We start from the raw sequence: 11,287 nt of genomic DNA on the forward strand, positions 1-11,287 counted from the left end.
GGGGGAATAGGTGAAGGACCTCAGGCTAGAAGAGCCTTCTGACCACTGATCCCTTTGGCTTCCTGCATCTCCCATACAGAATGGAACATCACCATGGAGTCCTACGTGGTCCACACCGACTATGATGAGTACGCCATCTTTCTGACCAAGAAATTCAGCCGCCACCATGGGCCCACCATTACTGCCAAGCTCTATGGTAAAGGCCTGGAGCTAGATAAGCCCGCAGGAGTTGGGCATGGGAGAAGGTCCATGATTTAGGGACAGTGGAATGGCGAGGAGTCGGGAGTTTTGCTTTATCCTTCTGGGAAGACTCCAGTTATGGGAAAGGTGGAAACATTTACTCTCCCTGGAGGAGGCAGAGCTCAGTCTTCCATCTGAGGTAGAATCCTCTTTTTCTGGTCTTTAAAATTCTAGGCCCAGAGAATTCCAGAGCTTCCAGGCCCTTAACCAGTGGAAAGAGCCATGTGTGGGGATTTGGGGGACCTGGGTGGGAGCCTGGGAGGGACATCTCTTTCTCTTATGTGAGCCAATCTTTCCATAAGTGTTTTGAAGAGATCACATTGGGCTGATAGTTTTCAACTTCTAAATGAAAATCCCTGGGCAGAATAATCCCAGGCCTTGCCAGCCGAGGCACCCGTGGTTCTAGGCATCTTCTCTGCTTCCCATTGCAGGGCGACAGCCGCAGCTTCGAGAAAGCCTGCTGGAGGAGTTCAGGGAGCTTGCCTTGGGGGTGGGCATCCCCGAGGACTCCATCTTCACCATGGCCAACAAAGGTAAATGCAGCCCCACCCCGCCTCACCTTTCTGTGCCCTCCTCATTCTTCCCAGCCCCTGGGTATTTCCAGCAACCGTCTGAGCTAAGTAGGGTTATAGTTCCCCCCACCCCTCTTTACAGAGGAGGCAGCTGGGGCCCCCGTGTTTGCTCCAAGTCACAGAGCATACACCTGGCAGAGCTGAGACTGGAACCAATTCAGCGCTCACCCTAGCGCCACCTGTTTAAGTGAGGTTATATCCAGAATCCGTAGGTACCTCTTAGGAGGCAGTTCAGTGTTGGTGTGAGAGGATGGGCTCCGGAGCTAGAGGACTGAAGTTCAAGTGGAGCTCTGTGACTTCTGGCTAGTGCACCTTCCAGAGCCTTACTTTCCTCATCTGTAAAATGGGGGATAATAATGCCTCCCTTGTAAGTTGCTGTGAGGGGTCAGTGAAATAAAGCCTTTAAATAGCGCTGTGCCTGGTGTCAGTAAGTGCTTGGCAGATGTTAGCCACTGCTGTTCTTGTGACGGAGCCGATGGCAGGGACGCTGCGGCCACCAGCCTGTCGCTTTTCCAGTGAATGACCTTCTGCGAGCCACGTGAGTGGAGCCGTTCATGAAGTGGGCTAGGGCCCAAGACTGTCCCTGGTGCGGTGCCCCCCCTGGCACACGTAACTAGCATTCTGAAAGAAACTAAGCCCTCGTACTCACCTCTCTCTCCTGTCCTGACCTAGGTGAGTGTGTCCCTGGGGAGCAGGAACCAGAGCCCTCTCCACACATGGTAAGCACCTCTTCTTCCCACTTTATCCCCACCCGCCTGCTTGATTTTTGCTGCCCTTGCTTAGGTCCTGCTGTGGTGGGTGGGTGGGGTCATTGAGAGAGGTTGAGAGAAGGCAGTGACAGGCATGGGGCCTTGAAGTCAGACCCCCAGGGTTCAATCCCAGTTCTACCATCTGGGCCACTTGCTGTCCCCATCCAGACTTTAGTTTCCTCCTCTCTGAAATAGGGTAGTTACCCTCACCTTCCATGTGCTAGAATTCAGTGACATGTTGGAAAAGTTCTTAGCACTGTGCCGCCTACAACCAGTAGAATACTCAATGATGAAATGACGATAGTACTCAATAAATAACAGATAAAGTCAGTTGATCTCTAAAAAAGCAGTAAACCTGAGAGCAAGCTGCTTCTCAACCAACTCACTTCTCCCTGTTCTGCTGTTTGATTTTTTTAGGCTTCCTTACTCTTCTGGTTTATTTTCCTGCCTTTACCATATTGATTAAGGCTTCTTCATTTTTTTCTGTGACTATTTGGAAATTATATATCCCAATATATCCTACTGTGTGTGTGTGTGTGTGTGTGTGTGTGTATGTAGGTGTGTATATTTGTATATATATGTATTATATATATACACACATACATTTTCAAGGTTATGTTTCTAAGCAAATACATATTCTAAATATATCAAAAACATAGGTTTGAAAATTTAAAAAAAAATACCAAAGTAAAAAAAGAGAACAGTGTCTTTATTCCTACATAGAATCAATACTGTTAACATATTATTTATCTGGGCCTGTATTTTTAAAGAAAAATTACCATTGATTTTATAAAACTAACATGTGCTCATTATAAAGAACTAAAATTAAAAAATAAAAAATATTTAAAAATAACAAAGTATATAAAGTAAGAGTTTAAAAAAATGCCACCACCCAAAAGCTACCAGCATTTGCATTATCCCAGGAACGGTGACACGCCCACATGTGGAGAGAGGATAGATAGAAGGAATGTTAGATGGAGAGTTGCCCAGATATGGGCATAGTGTTATGAAATGGAATTGTATCAGAGATGCTATTTCCAGGTCTTAGAAGCATTAAGTGTAGTTTAATTTGAATTAAAAAAAAAAAAAAAAGAGTGAGCTTCTGGAAGTTCAAATAAGCATCTGCCACCACGTCCCAGTCATGGAGTTAGAGTCCTGTAAGTTTAATGTATTCCACACTCACTCCTAGTGAATGTAAGCACAGAGCTTCTCCATTCCCGAGTCACTGATTTCTCTTGTGCCATTTCTTCACCAAGTGGTGTTTTCAGGGAGGGTTCTGTGTGTTTTAATCCCTGAATTCTTCCCTGTTGGAGAAAGCCTGCCCCTTTCCTTCACACTTGAATGGCATTTCGCTTGGGCATCAGATTCTTGGGTCATGTTGCCTTTCACTCAGAACGTTGTCTGCACTCCTCCGTTGTTCTTAAGCACGAATTACGGCTCTGGGAAAGCCCGAGGCCGGTCTGGTATTTCTTCTTGTAAGCAATTTGTTTCATGCCTGGACAAACCTTATCCTTGAAGGTGTGTACATCTTTTTCCATCCTTCCTTCCTTCCTTCCGGCTCTAAGCCCGACGTGGGGCTTGAACTCACAACCCTGAGATCACGAGTAGCATGCTCTGCCGACTGAGCCAGCCGGGTGCTCTGCACTCAGCATCCTAACTAGGATATGTCTTGGTGTTGAGAATTCTATATCAAAGTTTTCTGGGATACAGTGTGCTCTTTCCATCCACAGATTACCTTCTTCCTGTTTCAGGGGACTCTCTTGCACTATATGGAATTCATCATTCATCTTCCGTTCCCTTTTTGGGTTTTGCTACCTCAGGAACACTTGCTCTCTCATCCTGGAGCATCTTTGTCTTCCTCACGTAGTGGCATTCTCACATTGCTTTCGCCTGTATTCACTGGGATTGTCACTTGCCTTTCTTGTAGGACGGTCATTCCATTTAGCAGCATCTATTCTGTTCCTTGCTATTTCTCACTTACTAGCTCTGAATGTATGTTGTCTTGGTTCTCAGTTTGTTTATCTAGGCCTGAGTTCTCTCTTTTCATCTTAATTCTGTTGTTCACCATTTTGTCTTTGAGTCTTGTTTTAATAAATACCTGTTTTAAGTAATTCTTAGCTTGAGGTCCCTGGAGAATTTCCTTCTGCCTGTTGAGTTATATTTTCTCCTAAGTTGATGTCATAGGTGGGGTTTCCTAGATCCACACCTGTGGAAGGGAAGGGATGGAGGGAGGCTTGAGCAGAGGAAGCAGAGCTTCACAATGCCCCAGCCAACCCTGTGGGCACTCTAGAACTGGGAGGGCCTTTGGAGTTGTCCCATGAGGACGCTGAGGAGTGGAGCCTTAACACCCTTACGTTGATCAGTCTGGAGAGGAAGCGTGACCTCAGGTGAGAGGGGTCCCGTTCGCTGAGGCCGTCTCCAACAGGGGCTGATGGCTCAGGCTCAGAATGTAAGTCCATTCCTGAGGGGACATCTAGGCAGTTCATAACAGGGGCCACCACAGTCAGGCTCAGTCTCTGATTCAGGCTATTTACTCCTTCATTTCAGACATGGGTCTGGATAGTCCCATTACCATTTCTTTTTCTCTTGCTCCTGCTTAGTCAGTTTTAGCCCGTCTGTTCTGATATGGTGGTGGTGTGCGTGTATGTGGTCGGGGGGGGGGGGGGGGGTCATTTGCTCCGTGACCCTTTCCCTGCTAAAATTCAGCCAAATGCCCTCCTACCCAAATGTAGTCTAAGGGCTGGGTATTTTGTGTTCCATCTACTTTTCTAAAGTCCAAGGAAAGGGCGGGAAGGGGCAGAGGTGGAAGAGCTTTCCTCAGGTGCGCCATCTTGGCTGGAATACGCTTGCTTGCTTTCTCTTTTGAAGAACTTCTAAATGTCCTATGTGGGGTTCATTCCACCTGGTTGGGGCAGTGATGTCCACTTGTCAACACCCCCGGTGCATTAGACTGTGCAGCCCCAGAGCCTTCACCTAAAAAGATCTAGTCTGTTTTCCTCTTCCGGAAGTCATCTTCACTACTCCTCTGTCAGAAGAGGAAAAAGATAGGGTCCTTTAATTTCCTTCTCTCAGGATTTGGGAGTCTAAGGGACAATTATCAGAAATTTGATGACTTGGGAGTTAGAGGGCAGAGTTCGGAGCTGACCATCCTGTTCAGCTCCAAAATACCTGATTTCTTGCCTTCATCAACAGTTTTACCTTTTGCTTTAAACTATGCCCCTTTCCATGACTGAGTGATGCTAATGAACATTTGGAGATTGGTATTCTGAATTCATTTTTCGCTCTTAGATACTGGAAAGGCAATTTGAAATGAAATTTCAATCTGACATCTTAATCCAGATCCCGACGGATCTGTATTTCTTTATCAGGATCAAGAATGAAACCATAACTAGTGACTCCCCTTGCAAAAAAGAGAAATGGAGCACACTTCCATTTCTTCCCTTCAGACCTCCCACATCTCTGCCTTTGTGGGTGTAAGAATCTAAGATTGACGTTTATATTTTCCACCTTTTGTTTTGAGAATGACTTTTAACATTTACAGTAAGTTTTATGAGCGTTGTAACAACTCCCTATTTGATTGGCTTTATAGTTTTTGTCATATTTGCTATCACATCACCTGTTTTCTTTCACTTAGATTCCCGTCTCAATCAGTGGGAATATATATATTTTTAAGATTTTAAGTAAGCTCTACACCCCACGAGGGGCTGAAACTCACAGCCCCAAGATCAAGAGTTGCATGTTCTACCAACTGAGCCCCCAGCCGGGTACCCGGGAATATTTCTAAAAGTAGTTTTCTTCTAGATAAACAACATGGGTGGAAAACTACTGAATCCTCGCATGTGTGAAAATGCCTTTGTTTACATCACATGGTCAACAGCTTGGATGAGTATAGAATCCCAGGGCTACCACCTTTCCCCTCTTGTAACCCTCAGATGCTACTCTGCGGCCTGTCATTTAATGCTATTTACTGCAAGGGCCGCTGGGCTCTGTATCCTTGTCTCTAGGGAATGTCTAGGTGGGGCTCTTCACTAATTTTGCCTCATTCCTTTTGATCCCTATTTATAATTGAACAACTCAAGTCTTCAAAGCAGAAAAGTTGTTTTCTGTTATTTCTGTATCGATCGCCTCTCCTTCTAGAATTCCTACTATGTGAATTTATTTCTTATAATCACTAACCTACAGTTTATTATCTCTACTGTGTGGTTAAATTCAACAAAATCCTTTCCACGTCCAGTAACTCTCTACTTTTTTCATTCTATTCATTTCCATAACTGTCGGCCCCTGTGATATCGATGCGGTGTCATCTTGAATTTCACTGATGGTTTTTCTCCTGGTTCTTACTGTCATCCTGTGTGTAGTGGAGATATTTCTCCGGCGGAACCGGACTCTTCTGAGCAGCTGCGTTATTTAAATTGTTCCATGGTTTTTCTCTTTTCCTTTGCCCTCACCAAGGAAGGCCTGTGTGCAGCCAGCTTGACAGGGGGAGTCCCTGATCACAGCTTTTACTTGCACCTTAAAAGGAGAAGGGCAACGTTGAGGGTTACTACGGATGTACTTTTTCAGATTCGGGGTCTCTCCCCCAGGGCAGGAAGGCTGCCTGTTGGCCGGCGCTCTCCCCGCTCATCCCGCCTCGCATGGCCCTGGGGGCCTGCAGTCAGTGGGCTGTATACCCCGAGAGGGTTTTGTCAGCTTTGGCGTCCTGCCCTGCTCTTCAGCCCCGACCGCCACAGCTAGAAGTGTCAGGGCCAGTCTTGAGGCCCCTTCTCTATCCTCTCTGGGTGGCTTTTCCTTTTTGCAAGCAGCTAACGACGACGGTCTGGTCAGCCCTTCCTGCAGATCAGTCGTACCCACACTCCGACCTGTAGAAAGGCTTCAAGTTTCTAGCACGGCAGTAGTGCCGTTTTCTGGGTTCCAATTCAGATATTTTTCCCCATTATTTTATCCCTGTGGACATTTCAACTGTTTTTGGACACAGGGGTATTGTTACACTTCACGGTTCTGATTTTCCTTTCAGACTAGAAACCTCCCCCATGATGCCCGTTCTGGGATTCAGGTTGATGCTTTGGGGAAAACAGTCCATTAACCAGGGTAGTTCGTGTGCGTCTGTCTGCACCCTGACTCCTCAAGCTAATGGTTTGTTTATATGCCCCAGGGGTACAGGTGAGCAATGGTGGCGAGGTCCCCACAACAGCTTCTCTCTCTCTCCCCCGCAGAGGGCCCGGCGGGCCGTGCTGGCCCGGGAGGAGGAAGGCTCAGGGACCGGGCAACCAGTAACTGATTTCAACAAGAAGGAAGGTAACAGCCACTCACCTTTCCACCCTCTTCTGTCATACTCGAGAGAGGAGGGCTGCCCTCACCACCACAAAGTCTCTTTCTTGTCTGCTAGGCAAGGACTGGGAACTAGAAAAGGCAAGTCAGGGCCTCTGTGCGGTGCCGGAGGTTGTCAGGGTGGCGCCTGGGCTCAGGAACTCGTCACTCTAGGAGAAGCGAGTTCTGGCTCTGTCTGTACCACTGTGTGGCCTCCCAGCCTTGGTCTCTCCCTCTCTGTAGTGGGGACAACTGCTCGCTGCGCTCACCATCAGGGCTTTTGTGGGAGCAGACTGGAGGACATGAGGATGCTGTGTAGTTGACAGTGTTCACGACCGCCTCGCTCCCCAGCTTGCTCAGCAAACACTGAGCCTGCTCCACCCTGTGGAGGGTGCTGGGGTCACGGAGACAAACCCCTTCTTTTTGGAGCTTGTGGTCTAGTAGGGGAGACAGGCAGGGAAGAAACTGATGGACCCAAAAGGGAGGGTTAGCTGCAGGGTTGGGGGAGCTCAGGATGGAGGGAGAAGGGGATCAAGGAGTTCTTCTAGATGAAGGGGAGTCATGCTTTGTCCAGGTGTCCGGGTAGGGCTCCTTGGAGGACGGCATTTCAGGGGCAGGAACGGGGGGGAGCAAAGGCACGGGAGTAGGGCTTACAGTGACGAGGCCAGGCTGGCCGGCCTGCGTGCGGGTGAAGGCATCATCAGCTGCTGCTACCACTGTCTCAGGACAGACTGGACCAACACGGGGGTGCATCTGTGGGTTGCTGGGGTATAGAGCGGAATAGGCACTGATTTTGGAGTCCAGCAGACGTATCATGGTTTTGACTCTCTGGGCTGTGTGATCCCCCGGGCAAGTCACTTTACCTCATCTAAGAAATGGGTTGACCATCGTTCCTCATAGCGCGGAGGGGAAAACTAAAACGAGATGGCGCACGGTAGGCATCCAGCCTGCTGACAGGAGGCTCTGCCGTTCTGCCCCTCCCCAGATTCCTGCCAGCTGGGCCACGCAGAAGGCCCTTGCCTGGGGATGATCATGAGGTTTTTCTACAATGGCTCCTCCATGGCCTGTGAGACCTTCCAGTATGGCGGCTGCCTGGGCAACGGGAACAACTTTGCCTCGGAGAAGGAGTGTCTGCAGACCTGCCGGACCGTGGGTGAGTGCGGGCCCCTCGCCTCTGGGCACGCTGCACCGCCCCAGCCCCGTCTCCCGAGCGGGCCCCATGCCGGCTGGACAGGGACCCGAGGGAGGACGTGCCAGGGGCGGAATTCTAAGGCAGGTTTCCTTAAGTCACGGGAACTGCACACTTGTACGTGGGTGACCCAGGCCAGTGGTTGGTTTCCATGGGCCCCAGGTTCCCAGCGCCGGAGGAGCTAGGTGTTCTAGACGAGCAGGGTGCCCTGGTTCGTCACCCAGCCCTTTGCTGGGTGTCTCGAGGGTCATCCAAGTGTAAGGGCTACTCATGCTCTGCACCCGCCCCCCACCCCGCAGCGGCCTGCAGCCTCCCCATTGTCCCCGGCCCCTGCCGAGGCTACTACAAGCTCTGGGCATTTGACGCCGCCCAGGGGAAGTGTGTCCCCTTCGTCTACGGGGGCTGCCAAGGCAACGGCAACAAGTTCTACTCGGAGAAGGAGTGCAAGGAGTACTGCGGGGTCCCTGGCAATGGTAGGCGGCCCCCGCAGGGTGCTCTGGGATCTGGGCAGGAGAGCCCCGGGAGGAGGTGGGGGTCTGGAGAGGGCAGTTCGAGACCCTACCGGGTGACCAGCCCACCGACTCTCCGGGCCTGTTGCCCATCTGTAAAATGGGGCTAAACTCCAGACCTTCCCCCAGCTGGGATGCTGTCACATGGGGGCTGGCCCCGTTGGGCGAGTGCCAGCTTGAGCCTCAGTTTTTACTTTTGTAAAATGGGACAGAGTACCCACTTGGCACACTTCCCGGCGCTCCGCGCGCTTTGGACCCGGCTGGCGGCGGCAGCTGTGACTAACGCTGAGGGTGAGGCTATCAGTAATGGCATTCCAGGGACCAGCGGCCATCTGATCCCTCGGCCTTATCTCCCCGCTCTGGGAAAAGGGCACTTGGAGTCAATCAGAAGAGGCTAAAACCCAGATTGTTCTGTGGAATGTGTTTTGGAGATACCAAGCCATTCCGCAAGCGCAGGGCCCAAGTCAGCCCGAGCTGCCTTCCCTCGTTCACGAGGCACCCCCATCCCCAGGCCCCTGGGCATGCCCCACACCTACTCCCCGAGTGTCTCTGTGTCCGCAGGGGACAAGGAGCCGCTGCACTTACTCAGCTGACGGGGCCACACGCCAGAAGACCACAGGCCGCAGGGAGGCTGCAGGCCGCTGCCTGTCCCAGGGGCCAGGTTCAAAATAAACACCCAGTTGTAGACTCCTGAAATTCCTTGTCGTGACTGTTCACTGTCCTCCGTGTAACGAGGTAGCGGGAGAGGGGGACAAGGCTGGGGATGGTGGGGGGTAGTAACCCCAGCTCCCCCCAGAAATTAAAAATGTGCTGAAAACGTACTAGAATGGTCCTCGGTACATGAAATTGGCTATGCAAATTATGAGACATAAATCACAGTTCTAGTTACTCCACAATAGTACAAAATGGGACTGTCTTGTTTTATTAAAGCCAGAAGACGTGAAAAACCTCTGGGTACTTTTTTCTGGGAGAGGTTTGACCCGGGTCATCAGCTACCCAAGGTCGGAAGAGAGGACTGTGCCCTCGTGTGCCCAGGCCCCAGGGCCGGTCAGGGCCAGTGACCCACAGTGCCTGAAACAGTTCACATCCTTTACCACACCAATGCCCACTCCAGCATTTTACTTTGGTCACAGCCATGTCCCAGCACCAGCTGCCAGGGGATGAAAAGCCTCAGGGTGTTTCCTGAGGAAACTTTAAAAAAACTTTAAAAACCCTGAGACTGGCCCTTCAGCTGTATGAAGGCTCTGGGCCATGCCCTTGGCCTTCTTCCGGGACGGCGATGTTCCAGGCCTGGGGAAGGACTCTTCAGCTACAGTGGACTCCTGACTTGTCTTAGACGGCATGGAAACTCCTCGATGAAACGTCAGGGAAGCACATCAGATGGGCCCTTGAGATCCCATCTCCTGGGATCCTCACTCTGGCCCTTTGCCCCAGGAGGAGAATGTTCACTGACCTTCACACGGTGTCTGGGACCAGCGAGGCACTGGAGCAGGGCTGGAAGCCCTCAGCCTGGCCTGGCTTGTCCTGCCTTGAGGAAGACAATAGGCAGACTGTCCTCGGTGGCTCGGTCACCAACTCAGCCTCAGAACATGACGCCAGGAGCTTCCATCGGAGACACACAGGATTTACAACTAATTTATAAACCCCTCTTGCTGGGTCCACCCACCCAGAACCCTGAGAGGTGCTGCTGCGGGATTCAACCCCCCAGCTTCGGGTCTTCTGAGGCGGCAGGCTGGGCCGGCACACCTCTTCTCTGCAGAGTGGCTAGTGTGCTAAGGGCTGGCACCTAATTCAGTCAAGGGTCCCTCTCAGGCCATTAGCCCATTCGCTTAAGAGACACATCAGGAAGGAAGAAGAGAGGAGATGAATCCAGAGGCAAGGACTTGGGCTCTAGAAAGCTTTGCAGCCCCCTTGGCCAGAACACATAAAGAGCCCCCGCTTCTCCCTGGGAAGTCCCAAGCTGGGAGCTTCCAGGTTCCAACAGAGAGGACTGTCCTGGGGGACAGTGTGTGTGGTCGGGCAGGAGTGGGTGGGTCAGGAGCAGGGACACAGGCAACTGTTCGGGGAGAAGAGACAGGCTCTCCAGCCTGAACTAACAAAGGTCACTATGTCCTACACCCGTACCTTGCTTCCCCCACATGCATGCCTCACATACCAGGGCTGGCCACTTACCGTGCTCCGTAGAGGAATATTCTGAAGTGACCCGAAGGACGGTTGCCTCCAGTGGGAAGCAGCTGCAGCTGGGAGATGGGATGTTTGCTCATAAGGTCTTTTTTGTAGATAGTTCCGAACTCACCATTTAAAAATGGGCCTTCCATTAAAAAAAAAAAAAAAAAAAAAAAAAAAAACCACCCTAAATTTCTTGATTCTCTTGAAATAACATGCCGGCAGCCATGGGACTGCATCCTGCAGGCGGGGCAGGAGCTGAGGTGAGATAGTCCCTCCAGCCAGGGCCTCCCCTGCGGTTCCCCAGTTGGCCTGTCGCCTCGTCAGGTCCTAGAGACAGACATGTGGGGTTGAAGCACATCTGTGACCCGGAGTCCGGAGCCCAGCACCCTCATCCCAGATGGCACCACAATCACCCTTGTCAAGAGGCTGCCCTGAAGACTCAGGGTGGTTCTTAAGTATTCTCACCTTAAATTTTCTTAGAGATACTGGTCACGTTTGTTCTAAAATTGATGTGGCTGCGTGGTAACGACACATACTTTTTTAAAACCTTTA

General features: G+C 50.7%; 1 protein-coding gene across 2 annotated transcripts in view; it reads left to right on the forward strand.

Moving 5' to 3' along the window:
* Window positions 1-9,262, forward strand: part of LOC113934374 (alpha-1-microglobulin/bikunin precursor) — a 26,818-nt gene extending 17,556 nt beyond the window's left edge. For both annotated transcript variants that reach the window (XM_027615217.2, XM_027615215.2), the window contains 7 exons: window positions 80-196; window positions 672-773; window positions 1,485-1,531; window positions 6,775-6,856; window positions 7,854-8,021; window positions 8,357-8,530; window positions 9,128-9,262. In XM_027615217.2, the coding sequence (XP_027471018.1) occupies window positions 80-196; window positions 672-773; window positions 1,485-1,531; window positions 6,775-6,856; window positions 7,854-8,021; window positions 8,357-8,530; window positions 9,128-9,159 (722 nt within the window). In that variant the 3' untranslated portion in view covers window positions 9,160-9,262. The remainder of the gene's footprint in view (window positions 1-79; window positions 197-671; window positions 774-1,484; window positions 1,532-6,774; window positions 6,857-7,853; window positions 8,022-8,356; window positions 8,531-9,127) is intronic.
* Window positions 9,263-11,287: the final 2,025 nt, after the last annotated feature.

The sequence above is a fragment of the Zalophus californianus genome, chromosome 13, assembly GCF_009762305.2.
Source record: "Zalophus californianus isolate mZalCal1 chromosome 13, mZalCal1.pri.v2, whole genome shotgun sequence".
Lineage (NCBI taxonomy): Eukaryota > Metazoa > Chordata > Mammalia > Carnivora > Otariidae > Zalophus > Zalophus californianus.